The following is an 18626-nucleotide window of genomic DNA, read 5'->3' as shown; positions in this document are numbered from 1 at the left end:
CTAGAATTTTCTTTGCTTTTTTGTTGCAAAGCAAGATTCAACTAAAATGTTTTAAAATAAATCTTTTAAGTTATGGATAGCTACTTTTTTATTATATAATTTTTTATAAACATATAATGTATTATTAGTCCCAGGGGTACAGGTCTGTGAATTGCCAGGTTTACATACTTCACAGCACTCACTATATCACATACCCTCCCCAATGTCTATAACCCCACCACCCTCTCCCTACCCACCTCCCCCCGGCCACCCTCAGTTGGTTTTGTGACATTAAGAGTCTCTTATAGTTTGTCTCCCTCCCAATCCCATCTTGTTTCATTTATTCTTTTCCTACCCCCCAAACCCCCACGTTGCATCTTCACTTCCTCATATCAGGGAGATCATATGATAGTTGTCTTTTTCCGATTGACTTATTTTGCTAAACATAATACCCTCTAGTTCTATCCATGTCATCGCAAATGGCAAGATTTCATTTCCTTTGATGGCTGCATAGTATTCCATTGTGTGTATATACCACTTCTTCTTTATCCATTCATCTGTTGATGGACATCTAGGTTCTTTCCATAGTTTGGCTATTGTGGACATTGCTGGGATAGCTACTTTTGAAGTCTTTGAATGCTGTTGTTTATATGTCAGAGTTTTATTGTTCTTAATTGTTTATATTTATAAGGAAGTCTTGAAAAATGTTTTTATCCTCTGTATCTAGGGTTAGATACTTTGAAACAAAGGTATGGCAGAAATTTTGAATATTAGACCCAGTTTCTTAAGACGCAGTAACTGTACAAGCAAGCATCTCAGGTTCCCAAACTGGATATTCTATAGACCATTCTCCTTCTACCTTTGAAAGGACTGAAGCCAGTCAGCTCCACAACGAAACTGTGTATGATTTAAATATTGGTTAAAGTGTGTGCTCATAGTTATCCCAAGGTTAGCAAAATTTTTAAAAATATATTTTTTATGAACATGTTGACTTGCAAAGCTATGTCTAAAACCCCATAACAGCTGAGTATAGATGTTGCAAAACCTGGGCAATTCAAGATGCCATTCGTTCCCTGTCAGTTTTGGTTCAGTGACAACTGTGTTCACTTAAAATGAAGATCATATGAATGGATTGGCTGCTCATTACATATTCCCAACAATTTTAGAGTTTCCTCAAAAATTCAGCCAATCAGTAGGAAGATACACGTTGAAAGATTCTTGCTCAATATTTCTAGAAATGAATAATTTCAACTAGAAATCAGTCCAGGGAGATTTTTCAGACTTCTGTGGAGGGAAAACGGGGAAGTACCAATGATTCTGACGGCTGTAAGAGCAATAAGCTACCGAGGCTGAATTAAGAGAGATTCTATTATACTTAAAAATTGTATTTTTTTTTAAGATTTTATTTATTTCTTTGACAGAGAGAGATCACAGTAGACAGAGAGGCAGGCAGAGAGAGAGAGAGAGAGGGAAGCAGGCTCCCTGCTGAGCAGAGACCCTGAGATCATGACCTGAGCCTAAGGCAGCGGCTTAACCCACTGAGCCACCCAGGTGCCCCTAAAAATTGTATTTGATTGAATTACAGTTCAGAAGCTGGTCAGAGACTAGTATTTTCATAACATGTTAAATATTTTTTCTCTTTTATTCCTGGTTTGTCTTGTCCAACATTTCTTTTTCCTTTTTTTTTCCTTTTTAAAAGATTTCTTTCATTTATTTATTTATTTATTTATTTATTTATTTGAGAGAGAATAAGCCTGAGGGGTGGTTGGTCAGAGGAAGAGGCAGACTCCCTGCTGAGCAAGGAGTCTGAAGCAGGACTTGATCCCAGGACCCTGCGTCACAACCTGAGCTGAAGGCATTGTTTAAGCCACCCAGGCACTCCTCAACATTTCTTTTTCATTCTTCGAAAGACCAGCTCTTGGTTTAATTGTCACCCTTGGATGATATATCTGTTTTCTATTTCACTGCTTTTTGCTTGTTTATAATTTATTTCCTTGTATTTTCTTTAGCCTAATTTTCTCTAGCTTTTTGAGTTTAATTATTGAGTTGAATTATTATCTTATCTGTTTTCAGTTTACCTTGTTCTCTAATACGTTGAAAAGTTTATTTCCTTCTAATTACTGCTTTAAGTCATCATACGGATTTTAATCTGTAGTGCATGTGTTCACTTGTATGTTTCGTTTCCTATTTAGAAACGTATTATGTTGTCTTCAGACATTTTTTTAAAAAACTTTTTTTTGGTTGTTATATAAATTTACTGTGACCAGAGAAATTGGTTTTTATAAGGTTGAATCTTTATAACATAAATCTTTTTTTTTGTGGTCTAATAAATAGTTAACTTAAATCGACCCATGTGTGCTTGAAAAGAATGTGTTTACCATTTGTGAAATGTGTTCTAGCCTTTTTATAGTAAATATGATTTCCCAGTACTGAGTTTCCTATTTCAAACTCTCACAATACCTTTTTTTTTTCCTCTGCCTTTAGGAAGCTGATACAGATGAGAATCAAGGAACTCTGACATTTGAAGAATTCTGTGTTTTCTACAAAATGATGTCACTGAGACGGGACCTTTATTTGCTGCTGTTGAGCTACAGTGACAAGAAAGATCACCTAACTGTGGACGAGCTGGCGCAGTTTTTGAAGGTGGAACAAAAGGTATCATTAGACTGTTGAATTGAATTGTTTACTTAAAAATACAACTATATAGGTGTCTTCTGGTGTTGGACATAGGTACACTCTACCTTTAGGATAGAGGAGTAAATATTACAATTCCATCAAAAAATCTTATGAGTTATTTTTAACAGATTTCTAGCAGCTTTTATGAGGGAGTGATAAATTGAACACTCACATAATTTTTTAACTGAAATAAGTTGAATATTTTTCCACAGAGTAAGGACGTTTCTCATGTGTTTCATTTTAGATATAATGGTTATGTTTTCTTTATACTAAAAATATAGGTCGGTATTTTAGGTATTTGTTAAATGTGACATAATTCTTTTTTTCTTCCTGAAGATCTTATTTTCATTTATTTATTTGTTGGAGAGAGAGAGAGCATGAGCGGGCTAGAGGGACAGAGGGAGGAGAAGCAGAATCCCCGCTGAGCAGGAAGCTTGACATGGGGCTCAATCCCAAGACCTGGAGATCATGACCGGAATCAAAGGCAGACACCCAACCGACTGAGCCACCCAGGCACCCCAACTATGACATAATTCTTAACTAGTAATATAGTAATTCATTGATAATTTTGATAGGAAATCGACATTGGATCATATCAGAAGACTAAGTAAATTAAGTCCTGATTAGCAAAGAGAACCCCTAAATATATTTAAAATAAGAACGTTTCTTTAAAAAAAAAAAGATTATATTTATTTATTTGAGAGAGAGAATGAGAGAGGGAGAGGGAGAACATGAAGAGGGGGTCAGAGGAGTAGCGGATTCTCCACTGAGCAGGGAACCTGATTCGGGGCTCAGTCCTGGGACTGCAGGATCATGACCTGAGTCGAAGGCAGGTCTGACTGAGACACCCAAGTGCCCTGGCTCTCACATATTAAAGCGTAACGTGGGGCTCGATCCCAGAACCCTGAGATCATGACCTGAGCCAAAGGCCGATGCTTAACTGACTGAGCCACCTAGACAACTTCTATGAGTTTGACTTTTTTAGATAATACTTTTTCAGTGAGATCATGTGTCTTTGTCATTTCATGTAGCATAATTTCCTCTAGGTTTTAAAGATGTCACAAATGGGAGGGATGATTTAATCAATCAACCTACATAATGGAACCTCTACCAAAGCCCCTGCCCCACAAGGTTTGCAGAGCTTCTGGGGTTGGCAAAGCTACAGGATGTACTGGGAAGGGGAAGGGGTATACCCTGAGAGGGCACGGAGGATCTGAATACCTTCCCACACACTTGCCCTATGCATTTCTTCATTTGGCTATTCCTGAGTTGTATACTTTGTAGTAAATCAGTCCTAGTAAATAAAGCACTTTTCTTAGTTCTATGAGTCATTCTAGTGAATTTTGGGAACTGACAGGCTTTCTCCTTGACTAAACTCTAGGCAGGCTCTTCTGAGTCCTTTTTTTTTTTTTTTTTGACTAGGCTCTGTTGTTGGGCCTTGTCTTCAAGAGTCCAGCTCTAGCAAGAATCCTGCTAAGTCCCTTTAACTAAAACCCACATCTCTGATACCTGATCACCTCAACAGCTGATAAAATTCCTTATTTTCACCATCTCCTAGGTGATATCACCACTTTTCCTTTAGCAAGAACCCTGTTAGGTAAGTTTACCCAGAATCCCCTCTTATCTCTGATGTTTCCTCCACTGACCCCCACCCAGCTTCTTGGGTATAAAGCCCTCGTATTTATCCTGTATCTGGAACTGAACCAGTATTATATACTGGAGTTCTCTTTTCCCCTATTGTAATAGTTACTGATTAAAATCTGTTTTTATTGCTTTAAATAGTGTCTAGGTCTGTTTTTTCTTCTTTTCTTTTTTTAAAAAAAATTTTTAAATTTTTATTTTTTATTGAAGATTTTTATTTATTTATTTATTTGAGAGATTAAGATTGAGAGAGATCACAGAGGGAGAGGGAGTAGCAGACTTGCTTCTGAGCAGGGAGCCCCACATGGGGCTTGATCCCAGGACCCTTTGATCATGACCTGAGTCAAAAGCAGATGCCTAACCCACTGAGCCACCCAGGTGCCCCTGTTTTTTCTTTTTTTTAAAGATTTATTTACTTGAGAGAGAGAACGAGCATGCACACAGGTGCATGTGGGCCATGGGGGAGGGGCAGAGGGAGAGAATCTTTGAGCAGATTCCCTGCTGAGTGCAGAGTCTGACAGTGGGGCTGGATCTCAGGACACAGGTGATCATGACCTGAGTGGAAACCGAGAGATGCTCAACTGGCTGAGCCACCCAGGTACCCCATGGTCTGTTTTTCCTCTGACAGAACCCCCAAATTTGTAGTAGGCCTAGCAGAAATGGGGGTAGCCTGAATACCTCATTTGCGGCTAGAATCTGAGGTGGAGCAGTCTAAGGGATTGAGCACTTTACCTGTGGGGTCTAATGCTAACTCCTGGCAGTTCGTGTCGGAACTAAATTACATTGTTGGATACTCTGTTGGAGAATCAAAAACTTGCTTGGTGCCAGAAAAAGATACACTAGATTTGGTAATGATTTACTTTACCCCATTCCACAATCACATACATTTTAGGAATAACAGATTCAGATTTAACAGATTTTGGTGTTGCTTTCAAGTATTAGCAAATGTTTCTATCAAAATCAGTTATTTTAGTTCGTTTGCTAATTTGGCAAAGGAAGAGATTCTCCATTAACAATGTTAGCTATGATACAGATACAACATGGGGATGTGGAGTAATAGAAGAATATTTCCCCCCCCCAGAAAATAAGCCCTACTATATACATTGCTTCTCTGTTTTCTGCTTTTGTAGCTACTTTTGTACTCTCACCTGGACAACTCCTCTAATACTGTAGAAAGAACATTAGACTGGGAGCTCAGAAGATCTACATTCCACGCCCTACAGGCTTTATTGATAGGAGAATCTTGGGCAGGTCATACATAATTGTTTCTGACCCTTTGTTTCCTAATCTATAAAAGGGAGCTGGTATCTACCTTTCCAATCTCACAGTATCAAACTGAACATTGATTATAATGCTGAATGTGAAGAAGGCCTCTGACATAGATATTCAGAAGCACAGCAATGTGACAAATTAAAATTACAATATTTAAAATTCCTGACTTTAAATTCATTTGGACAAGTGGAATTAACCCGGTCCATTTGAATAGCAATAGTGAATGTCACTTGCTAAAGGGCATGTGTTTCTTCCCTCCTTTTGGTTATACTGACATTCAACGGGTAAATTTTTGTTAGGGAAAACAGAAGCCAGTGTTCTATGACATCTGCCCCTGGCAGACGATTGATTACCTGTATCCAGTTTAATTTTCTAAATTAGCTTGAAGCTACATATGGGTATAATCTGAAAGGAATTTTTAAAAAATTATCATACATCAAGACACATAAGCCATAAAGGAAAATATTAATGTCTTGAAACTTTTAAGTTTCTGTGTGATCCAATTTATCAAACACCATAAAATTAATGTCTAGCACAAACTAGGAATATATTTGTAATATACAAAGGGAGAAACAGTTAAATTCCTTAATGTGGGAAGTGCTGTCATAGACTACTGAGGAAAAAAGATGAATACCCATTAGAAACTTGGGCAGAACACTGGAAACATTAAACATTTAATAAAAAGTCGGGGCACCTGGGTGGCTCAGTGGGTTAAGCCTCTGCCTTCGGCTCAGGTCATGATCTTAGGGTCCTGGGATTGAACCCCACATCGGGCTCTCTGCTCAGCGGGGAGCCTGCTTCCCCCTCTCTCTCTGCCTACCTCTCTGCCTACTTGCAATTTCTCTCTGTCATATTTAAAAAAATAAATAAATAAAAATTTCATAAAAAGTAAATAAGCCTATTGAAAAGTTCACCCTTCATTAGGAATTCAAATATATGAAATAAAATGAAAAGACCATTTTTTACCCACAAAATCAGTAAAGATTAAAAAAAAAATTCTATCAGACATGGTGTCTCATTTCCTTTGAAGTTGTGGAATGGTATAATCTTTCTTTAGGACAGTTTAATGATCATATTTTATATAATTTATTAAACTTTGACCAATCTGTTTTACTTCTATGGTTCATTCTAAGGAAATAATTGTGTACAATGAAAAAAAAGGATGTAAAGTTGTGCATTTCAGCATTCTTTAAAATAGAGAAAAATTGAGCACCATCTAAATGTGCACCAAGAGAGTCATTAGTTAAGAGTTTTGTGGGATTTTAAGTTTTAAAACGGGATTTTCACAATGGAACAAATTGGAGACAATTTGACGATTCATGTGGCAGTAATTCATTCGTTTCTGATGGCATAAGATTAGTGTAGACACCAGAGTATTCAACTTTTACTGATTCTTGCAGTTGTGAAATGAAATATCACTGCTGGTCACATATGTTGTCAAAGATTATATGAAATCAAATATTGGCCACGGGTCAAATTTTTATTTCACTGAGGCTCTCTGAGACCTGAATTCATACCTTTGACAGGCCCAACTGCTGTTTGATTAGGGCCTTTCATTTTTAAAACGTGGATGTGCTTGGAGAAATTCTCTCTCTGTTTTATACCCATGAAGAAGTGCCAGTTAAGAAGAAACCAGCGGGCTGACACTTCTCTTTCACTGCTTCCTTGCAACTGCAAATAAAGATGACCGACATCCACAGGTCTGTGATTCCAGAGTACTAGGTCTGGTTGAGGTTTTTTGTTTTATTTTTACCCACTGTGTTTGCCGAAAAGCAATCTACGTCTTCTCCAGATTTACTATGCATTTGATGGCGCTGGGGCAGAATGTGTTGTGTTCAGTTCTTTTCAGAGTTTTGGTTCAGGAGCGATAATTGGATTTCATTCCCCCATCCCCCTGACAGCTTTTTTTAACAAGCGTCTAGTTTCTTTCTATCCTTTTGTGTTCACTTTCTATCCTTTTGTGTCTCGTGGATGGAGGAGAGAGCCAGGAGGAGTGAAGCATCCTTGCTGTCTGAGCAACCATCTAGCTGTTTACTGAGTGCAAAGGCTACACTCCGTGGAGCAATGGAAAGCAGATTTCTCTTTATTCTGCACTTTCATCTGAAATATACATATGGATGGTTAATTCCAGGGGAACTTTCAGAGCTTTACGGATCTCCTGCTAGAGGGTCTTCTTCTTACTGTTACTGTTTGTCTGGCATGGATATATACATTCTATCATTGTGTTGCTTCTGCCAGTTATCCCCGTTGTGTCTTTATTCTCTCTGCTCAAGTAGTCCCGTGGTTCTTCTGATCCAATTACCAGTGTCACTTGTACCATCTCGCTTCATTATCCTTTACTGAATCCAGAATGATCTGGTGAGAGTCAGGGTCATTCCACCTTGTCTCTCTGTGAGAAATAATTATAAACACTTCTTCATTTATAACTACCTTTAGTGCCAGTGTACCTTTATTTTTTGGTTAAACATTTTCCTCATCATAAAAGCATTCCTTTTAAGAGTCCTTCTTGAGTTTCTGTTTCATTTACTTAATTATTCACAGTTAAAGCAATTGAGAGTTTTCAGAGTAATTATATCTTGTAATATTTTGCTGCCTCAAATATAGTTCCCAAATGACATTTTCTGTGAAATAGTTATACCTTCTAATGCTTTGAAATTTGTGGTTGAATTTTAGGATGAGTTAGAGGTAGCCAGTTTGGGGAGGTAAATTGTTTTTTATTCAGTTGCAAACTGAAGGGCCATTCATTTAGAGATGTTCCTCCACTCCCTTCTGAAATTACCCCAAGATTCAGGAAAGAGACTTCTATTCTTCTGCATAAAATGACAAGGACAAAGAGAACAAGGGAGGAGACAGAACAACAAAATCTTGAAATTTGTCTGATCTAAAGAAGACCCTGAAATTCAAGCCTACAGAGCAAGAAACATGAATCGACTTCACTCACTCAGTGGAATCCCAGAAAGGCTCAAGAATCGAAGTCACATGATGCTCTTGAAAATAGGAGATGAGGCGGGGTGACAGACACAAGCATGGGTTGGAAGTGGGGTTCTGGATCCTCTCTCCTACCTCTTGCAGCAGGACGACTGTTCCTTCTCCAACCTGGCATAACAGGGGAAGTCAGAACTGGAGAAGGATGGCCTGGAAGGGTCCCAAGGTGTGCCAGGCCTCCCTGAGTACTGGACACAGGGAATTGTGGTAGATAGTCTGTGAAGATGGCTGTAGGAATTCCCCTATTCCTGTCTGCGTGCCCCTTGTCAATGTGACCTTCCCTCTTCTCCTATCAAGGAGTGGACTCTTTTCCTGCCCCTTGAATCTGGGCTGGCTTCAGAATTTGGTTCGACTAACAGATTATGGCAGAAATGATGAACAAGGAATCCCTGGGCGCCCTGATGGTTCCACTCCTGCCCTGTTGGAACTGTGCAACTACCACATGAAAAAACCGGGCTAGTGTTTTTGAGGATGAGAGACTTCTCAGGGAAAGAGGCCCAGGACCAGCAGCCAGCACCTACCATAGGCATGTGAGTGAGGCCATCTTAGACCACTGAACTGTAGTCAGGGGACTGGGTACCTGTAGTCACTTGAACAACCCCTAGTAGGTGAAAACAACAAAATAACTGTCCAGCCAATCCAGTCCCACTTACCAGCTTGCACAAATGTGATTTAAAGAAAAAAAAAGAAAAAGAAAAAAAGAAAAGTGGTGGTTGTTTTAAGCTTCTAGGTTTTGGGTGGCTTGTTTCAGAGAACTAGGTAATGAGTTCAAGGACAAAGTGAACTTCTGTGCATTGAAGTGGGAGAGCCATACCCCTCTTCTAATACTCTGCTCCCACATTTATTTAGGGGAAATTATAGGTAGGAAATAGGAGGATATTATAAGCCATGGTGGTTGGATAGTGGCCCCAGAAGATATATCTCGAGTCCTAACTCCTGATACCTGTGAGTGTGATCTTACTTGGAAATAGGGTTTTTGTAGATGTAATTAAGTTAAGGATGTTGAGATGATAAAATTTTAAATTTAGGGTGGACCCTAAGTCTAGTGATGAGTGCTCTTAGAAATGACAGAAAAGAAAACCTAGACACACAGAAGACCATGGAGGCAGAGACTGTACTTGTGAAGCCCCAAGCCAAGGAATACCAAGGTTTGCCAGCAGCCAGCGGATGTGAGGAGTAAGGCATGGAGCAGATTCTCCCTCAGAGTCTCCAGAGGGAATTGGCCCTGCCAACACCTGGAGTCTGGACTTGGGTTCTCTAGAACTGTGAGACAATCAATTCTAAGTTTGTGGTAATCCATTAACAGCAGCCCTAGGAAACTAATACACCAATTCCAGGAAGAAAAACCCCAAACCTGAAGATATTTACATCAGATAGCTAGTAAAATAGTACAGCCAGGAACTTTTCCAGCGAAACCCACCAGTCAGTCAGCTCTGCCAGGAATACAGAGGTTCCAACTCATTTATTACTGACTGGGTTTTAAATACATGTTTAAATAATTTTAAAAAGGGGTTTTAAAAAGGCAAGGTTACCATGTTTGAGGAAATCCTCTACCATAAAATACAGAGACCAAGGTAAACTTGGAGGGAATAGAGGCAATGCAGGGAAAAGGCATCTTAAAAACTGCTATTAATGTCAGAGTGATGGAACACAAAACTGCAGCCGTGAAGCCAGAACACTATGCACTGGGAAAAGACGGTTCAGGGGAAGAGCAGAGCAGAGAACTAAATTCAATAAATGGCTTAGAAGATAGTGAGAAAATCACCCATAAAGTAGAACAAACACAAAAAAAATGGAAAATAGGAAGAAGAGATAAGGTAATTAGTGGATTGATCCAGAAGGTCCACTCTCTGAGTAATCGCAGTTGCAGAAAAAGATAAGAACAAATATAAGGGCAGAAATTATAAAATAAATAATACCAAAAATGGTTAGCATGGAAAGTTAGAACTCTCTCGGTTGACAGGGCCACTGAGTGTGAAGTGCAGTTAATATATAAAGATCCACAGAGAGGCACCTGGGTGGCTAAGTCGACTGAGTGTCCGACTTTTGATTTCAGCTCAGGTCATGATCTCAGGGTGGTGAGATTGAGCCTGGGGTGGGCTCAGTGCTCAGTGGGGAGACTGCTAAGGTTCTCTTTCTTTCTCTTCCCGCCCATGCCTCCTGCCCCTTGCACTCATGTACTCTCTCTCTCAAAAAAAAAAAAAAAAAAAAAGAAAGATGCACCCAGAGATAAATCATAATGGAATTCACAATGCCAAGGATAAAGTGAAACCCTGAAGGTTTACATAAAGCAAGAGAGAGAGAGGAAAAAAGAAACACTGATCCAATTAACAAACAAAAACAGGTCCTGTCAAAGGATTAGAATCAGTACAGCATCAGACTTCTCATCAGCAACTCCAGAAACCAGAAACATAGGGCAACATTTTCTGACCTAGAATTTTCTGACCTAGAATTTTTCATACACATTTCTACAATAGAAATGTGTATGCAGAGTAAATGTGTATGCAGAGTAAAACACAAGTACACAAGAACACTTATGCAAGAAATAATTTGCTTTCCAAGCGTTCTCTGAGGAGCATGAGGGGAAGAAGTCAGAACCGAAGCTGAATAAAATGCTGGAATCCTACTAGCCTGGAAGAAGAAGGACCTTGGTAGGGGGTAAAAAATTGGAGTTCATGGGTTATTTGTTACCTTTGGTAACTGAGAAGCCATTAGAGCCACTAGGAAGAATTTATGAGAGGGACACTAGAAATTAACCATTGGGTAGGAATTGCAGTAATTAACAGATTGGAAAAAAATTCTGTAAGAAACACAATCATTATACAATAGACTCAGTGTTCAACATTTGCATAATTAGAATAATCTACATTAAACAGTATTTTAATAAAAATTAAGAAATAGCTATCCTGGGTGGAGGGGTAGAGGGAGAAAGTTTGCAGGCCCAAACAGGCTAAATCTTTATCTAACACAATAAAAAAGTCAAGAGACAATGCTTGAAGTGTATAAAAACAGAAAATAGTATCATTAGTATCAATAGTATCATTATCATCATAATATATATATATATATATATATATATATATATATATATATATATATATATATCATCATTATCATCATAGTCAGGAATATAAAGACTTCTTCCAATGGAAATATCTAGAAATGTTGACTGTTTTTTCTGGAGCGTGGTTCTCAGTATAGAAGGGGGAGTTCTACTTTCAATCATAAGCATCTTAGTTTTGACATTTAATTATGAATATATTACTTTGATAAAAGTAAATTGAAAAGAGCTTAGCAATATTAAAATTTTCTGCAAGTTACATTATGATTTTTGGGTTTGGTGTGCTTTGGGAATCATAGCTATAAGAAATAGAATTATTTACTTCTTTGTTTTGAAATTCTCACTCGTTGTCCAAGCTTTGCTAGATACTGTACAAGCTGGGGATAAAAAGTCAGTATCAGAACAGTAGTATGTGATATAGAGACCTATGACTTTGATCTCTGTACCTAGTCCATCTGAAGTGGGTTGACCTTTAATATGAGGGCCAGATAGTCTTTTTTGGATGAGGCTAAGTATTACAGCAAACAAGGAAAGGAGAATGGAATCCAACCTGGACTAGTCAAAGAAGTTAAACTGCAGTAACTAACTTGAGACCTCCAAGCATCTCAAAAGGGGATGCCTGGGTGGCTCTGTGGGTTAAGCCTCTGCCTTCGGCTCAGGTTATGATCCTAGGAGTCTCAGGTCACGGTCTCAGCGTCCTGGGATCAAGCCCTGCATCGGGCTCCTTGCTCAGCCGGAAGACTGCTTCTCCCTCTCCCACTCCCCCTGCTAGTGTTCCCTCTCTCGCTGTGTCTCTCTCTGTCAATAAATAAATAAAAATCTTAAAAAAAAAAAAAGGCATCTCACAGGTAAGAAGTTAAGATTTAGGAGTTTTAGCTATATTGAAAGAAACCATCAGTTTTGAAAGTAAGCATTTCAGTGTTTCAGTACAAATAAAGAACTCCCAGATGATAGGTATAGTGTAAAAGAAAAGGCTTTGGATCTGAAGTCAGAAGATTGAAATCGGATCTGTGGTCCTGCTTTCTGTTGGTTTTGTGACTTTGACATAGTGAACCTTCCCTAGCGTAAATTTTCCTATTGTAAAATGGGGATTAAAATTCCAAGTTTACAAGACTTTTGTAAGAACTATTTACAATTATGCACGCGAAGGCTCTTTCTAAACTGCACAGCAGTGCCTGCATTATATAAAGGTAAAGAATCATTATTGTATTCAGGTTTTTTAAAGCTCTTTTAGCACCTGTTGCCTGGTATAGAAAGAACAGTTTTCTGTGTTGGAAAAAGCAAGTGCCTCAGATATTGATACCAAACAAAACTTACGAATGTGCTCCACGGGGAACAGTAGAGAGAAGTTGTTTTCTATTTTCCTTATTAGCTATGTCACAAAACAAGGAGAAAGGAACCATACAGGGCATTAATCTATGTTGAACCCTGCTTCATACAGCAAAATCTCACAGTAATTTTTAAAATAAGGTCTAAAAAATTGTGTTGTAGAAAATGCAGGATTTTGCTATTGGGAAGGTTAGCTACTGGGAAGGTTAATAAATTAGACCAGGGAATGGAGGAGGCATGGAAGCTGAGTGAGTTATACATTTCCTTTCTCATTATTATGTGTTACAACTGTATATCACCAAGTTACACCTTAATACTTGAATTTTGGTAGGAAATGGATTACCTTTCATTTTTTTTCTTCCTGTTCTTTTGTTTTGTTTTGTTTTTTTAAGTAGGCTCCACACCCAACGTGGGGCTCGAATTTATGACCCTGAGATCCATAGAGTCGGATGCCCAACTGACTGAGCCAGCCAGGTGCCCCTCACATTTATTTTTAGATCATGCCCAGAAAATTGTACGCTTCTTAGAATGTCTACTGATAGTTGCACCAATTTACTTCCCCAATAGGATGCTTTTAGTTAACACATTCTGCTTTGAATCTTGAACTAGTGACACGTTCCCTGTTCATTTCCAACTAGTTCTATCCCAGGATGATGGTATTTTGTTGTTTATTTTTTAGATCCCATGGGCTCCTGGTAGACTACCTGAGTCCAGGACAAGACCCCTACATGTCTGAACAAATTGCTTCATAAACCGAGTAATTGCAGTGTAAACTCAGGCTTCCCACGGCGCATGAATTTTTAGTTGTTGTTGTTATCAATTTGGCTCTTCTTACTTTGTGAGAAATTATTTGTTTTTTAGATTGTACGTGGTAAACCTTTCTAGTATGTTGCGGACAAATTAATGGCCTGCTCCAAGCCTGGGTAGGGCAATAGAGTTCTTATAGGTAGCATGGTTTCATTTATTTTATGGTATTTTCTGATGTTGTCTGGCAATATAAACCTCTGAATGTAGTAAGGGTTGTGAAATTTATGCAATGGATGCATTAGGCGTATTACACAGCTGGTTTGGGGGAAAAAGCCGTCTCTGTTTTTGCAAGCAGGCAAAAAAGAGCTGCATAACAGAGCTTTTGTTCCCCTGCAAAAGGTTTAAATGCTATCAGATAGACAGTTTAGAAAAATTAGATTTCACTAAAATGTAACTATTGAACCTAAGACTTAATAGACTATTTGAAAAACACTGTGAAGTATGAAATCCTGGCTCATAGGATTAGCTTCCCCTATCACTATTCATTAGTATTTTTAAATGTCATTGTTAGACTGTGGGGCTCAGTGGAATTTTGATCAAAATATCATATCCTGCATGTTGCTGTTTAATTAAAGAAATTATTCCAGAAGAGTTTGCTTTTCTCAGTGACACTGAGTATGTAATGTTCATGCAGCGACCTTGAGAATTACTTAGTAGGCTGCACTGCCTTTTTGATGTCACATGTTGATTGTAGTTAATTTAATTCTCACAACTGCCTTATAAGATAGCCACAGAGAAGGTAAGTGACTCATTCAAGATCCCACTGTTAATGATGTGAGCTGGCTGATTTGAACATGAGCCATCTAGCTCCAGAATTCTTTGTTATGCTAGCTGCTTCACCTAGCTTTCTGGTTTTACTTTCTCTCACTCACCTTTGTGATCTTGAATCATCACGGCAGATTGCTCTTCTGATTCACTAGGAAGATCTATAGATCTACACCTACACGTATGGATTTACCTAGAGCATTCTGTTTTGATAGGGAATAATTTCTTTCTATCTGTATTTATGATTGGCAAATTTTAGTGTTTGTCTAGAAAATATTAATTTGTAGATAGGTACTAGCTTATAATGTGTAGATTTTGGCAGTGGATTTGCACTTATTATTGGTTCAGTTTTATTAATTTTGCTTCGTGGAGTACATTTGTCTAGTACTTGAAGGGATGTTTTCACTGATTAAATCTGAAAGATAATGTGGAAGGATTGAGATGATCATTTCCCAAAGATAAAGTTGCTTTGACACTAGTAATCTCAAACACTGCTCATTTAACCACTCTGCTCTGTATCAGGAATGCTTAAAAAGTGTGTAGAGGCATGCATCTGGTGAAATTGTAGGTGCTTTACTAATGTTCTGTTTTGTTTAGATGAGTAATGTGACAACAGAATATTGTCTTGACATCGTAAGAAAATTTGAAGTTTCAGAAGAAAATAAGGCAAAAAATGTTCTTGGCATAGAAGGTAAAATAACCAGTATTCTCTCTTTTTTTTCCCCCTTTCAAGATTTCTTTAAATTCAGGTTAGTTCACATATAGTGTAATATTAGTTTGAGGGATAGAATTTCGTGATTCATCCGTTGCTTTATAACACCCAGCGCTCATTATATCCCATGCCTTCTTAATGCCCATCCCCCAGTTACCCCATCCCCCACCAATCTCCCCTCCAGTAATCCTCAGTTTGTTCTCCATAGGTAAGAATCTCTTAGGGTTTGCCTCCCTTAAAATAACCATTCTCATTTTTCAATTCAGGTTGTTAAGTTAAATTCTAGCAAAATTTTTAGAAAATCAGGAGGTATTCATGGATTACAGATGATTCAAATAAAACTCACAATACAACATATTTTCCTACAAAACAGATGCCATGATATTGCTCTTTCTCTTACTTCTTAAATGATGATATGCATTTTCCACTCCAAGCAAATCAACTCTATCCCACCATGCATATGCTAGATCTCAAGAAATATTTGGACTTTTCTCAAATGGCTAATTTTGGAAAGCCTCAACCTGGTAATTGCAAAAAAGGAAATTTGGTCTTAAAATAACTAACCTATGACACTAGGGACTTGAAAGTACATGTTTTTTAAAAAAAATATTGGCAATGAACTTGTTTTCCCTAGTTGGTAGCAGTGGAGAGGTTGTTGGAATCCTAAATTTTGTTAATACAACTATTTTATTATATAGTTGAGGAAGTGAGACTCTCAAATTAAGTAATTCGCCCACAGTTATGTATTCAGAATTAGCTTCTAGGATCTTACATATAAATGTGAATTTAGGTATGTATATGTATAAGTTATATTTATTTAAAATATGTGGGAAAATAAACTTTAGGCTGCTACCCAATAGGAGATCAAGTCCCAGGCAGAACCAGCAATCTTAATGGAGGACCCCCACTGGGGCACTTCATTGCCCTCAAGAGCATCCAAAGCCATAGTTTATCTTACTAATTTAGATTGTTGACCTCCTATTCTCCTCTACTTTCAGACTCAGTGTGGACAAGAGGGTTTTGATATCACCGGTTTACTTCCTGGGGTGGAGGGTAATTAAGAGAAAGGAATAATTTAAAACTTATTTCATGAAGAACCATTATTAAAACAACTAGAGAGGATAAATTAATTTAGGCCAAGAATTTTTTTTTTCTGGTGGGGCCCCCCAAAATGGGATTAAACATGATTTTTCCATTATGGACATAAGGATAGGCAATGAAGAAATTCTCCAGAGTCTCAGAGGATATTTGCAGACACTGTTTTACCCACGTAATTCTTGACGACTTGAAACAATTTACCCTGATGATTCCGCTTAGGTTGTTGGAGATCATTCCCATATTTATTCATTTTTGATGAGTGCCTCTTCTACTCAGGTGTTCTGTTTTGAAAAACTATGGAAAACTCATAGGATTTTCTACATTATATATATATATATTTATTTATTTGAGTATAGCTGATATACAATGTCAAATTAGTTTTGGGTATACAACTTAGTGATTTGACAACTTACATATATGTCATACTCACCACAAGTGTAGGCATTGTCTGTCTTGTTACATTGCTATTACAGTATCACTGACTGTATTTCTTATGCTGTGCCTTGTATTCCTGTGGCTTGTTTGTTCTGGAACTGGAAGCCTAGAACTCCCTCTTCCCATTTTGCCCAGCCCTTTGCCCCTTTCCCTCTGGCAACTGTCCATTTGCTCTCTATATTTCTTCGTGATCTTTAAACACTATTTTAAACTCATTAAAAAGTTGCCAGCTACTAGCAGCATCTTCTCAAACCAATTTCATAGTCCAATAATCACACTCTGAATTTAGGCAGTGCCTAACTTTTTACCTGTGGCCTCAACTATGGCACTAACAGTACTGTTTTTTGAATTAATAACTTATCACGTTGCTGGTCAATCAACCAACGGTCGAGCTGGTCAAGCTGAGTCAATATGGCTTGACCATTGCATCAGTCACCCATTATTAGATCATGCTCCGCAGTCATAGCTTGAGTTCAATAGCTACCGAATGGCTTTGTAGTAAGCCCTCTCCCAAGAACTTAATCAAAATTCTTGAAAAGTTGACTGTAGGTTATGTTTAAACTACTATTTCCCCGTCGTATTTACATTTTTGATACTCATTGACCTGAAGCAAATCTTATTGCTTTAGTATTCCTCCCAGTAGCTGTCCTGAGTGTAAATAAGCTAATGACTTTGAACGTACTTTGACCTCTGTTGTCCCCAGTGGGTTTGAGTAAGCACCCGTGCTTTGAAAGCTCCAGTCCTTCACGGTCTCTTTCTTCCATAGGGTTCACGAACTTCATGCGTAGTCCTGCTTGTGACATATTTAACCCGCTGCACCAGGAAGTGTACCAGGACATGGATCAGCCCCTGTGCAACTACTACATCGCCTCATCTCACAACACATACCTGACTGGGGACCAGCTCCTTTCCCAGTCCAAAGTGGACATGTACGCCCGGGTGCTCCAGGAGGGCTGTCGCTGCGTAGAAGGTGTGGGCCTTGTCTGAGCTCTGCTGACTGTTGATGAATGTGGCCTTTAGTCAAGTCAGTCAAGTCTAGTATTAAACAGTGGAGACTTGAAATAGACACACGAACCAGAACCATTTTTTTGCTCATTGTAGCATCATTCTTAACTCGTAATGTTCTCTGACTTCTCCTTACTGTCCAATCAGGAGGCAAGGAGATGAGCTGGAAGTTAGGAAGCACACCTACAGTTGGCGAAAGATTGGGATGACAATGAAAGTTTTCCTAGAAAGGTATTTTTGATTCGACAATGGCAGACATAGTTCTGGACCACTCTTTGATTTCAAGACGCTTCATAGTCTCTCAGTCAACGTTTATTAAATTTCGAATGGGGTCTTGCTTGTGGGGACATAGGTACAGGTGTCTGTCTTCAAGGAGCTGACAGTCTAGCAGAATGGGTGGCCATTAAAAACGGTAGGACAGTGTGAGAATTCCACCAGACCAATCACATACATGGTAAAGAAGTGGAAGTATGAAGAGTAAGGTGTGAGATAAAACGTGATGAGAAATAGGCTGGGAAGGTAAAGTTGGGTCCATCGTAAAGTGTTAAAGGGCTTGAGGAATTCTAGTCTTTGGTAACAAGGGTCCAATGAAAGGTCTTAGTACATACTGTGGTGTCATCAGACTTGTAGTTTAGAAAGATCACATGCGTCTCTGTGTAGGAGGACAGTTTTTTGTTTTTTGTTTTGTTTTGTTTTTAAAGAATATGTGTTTGTGGAGAGAAACAGGGTGAAGCTAGATAGAGCAAGGAAAATGATGGGAAAGGCTCTTAACAATGATTCGGTAGAAGGGTTATAAAAACTTGGACTTGCATCAATATTAAAGAAGACAACTCAGCAGGACCTGGTACAAGAAGTGAAGGA

General features: G+C 38.4%; 1 protein-coding gene across 7 annotated transcripts in view; it reads left to right on the top strand.

Moving 5' to 3' along the window:
• Positions 1-18626, top strand: part of PLCH1 (phospholipase C eta 1) — a 217284-nt gene that overhangs the window by 141544 nt on the left and 57114 nt on the right. For all 7 annotated transcript variants that reach the window (XM_013057739.2, XM_013057741.2, XM_045088543.1 and 4 more), the window contains 3 exons: positions 2464-2634; positions 15113-15206; positions 17527-17730. In XM_013057739.2, the coding sequence (XP_012913193.2) occupies positions 2464-2634; positions 15113-15206; positions 17527-17730 (469 nt within the window). The remainder of the gene's footprint in view (positions 1-2463; positions 2635-15112; positions 15207-17526; positions 17731-18626) is intronic.

The sequence above is a fragment of the Mustela putorius genome, unplaced genomic scaffold (assembly GCF_011764305.1).
Source record: "Mustela putorius furo isolate JIRA1106 unplaced genomic scaffold, ASM1176430v1.1 tig00003834_pilon_pilon_pilon, whole genome shotgun sequence".
Classification (NCBI taxonomy): domain Eukaryota; kingdom Metazoa; phylum Chordata; class Mammalia; order Carnivora; family Mustelidae; genus Mustela; species Mustela putorius.
Note: the sequence above shows the minus strand (reverse complement) of the source record. Positions and strands in the feature narration are given on the sequence as shown.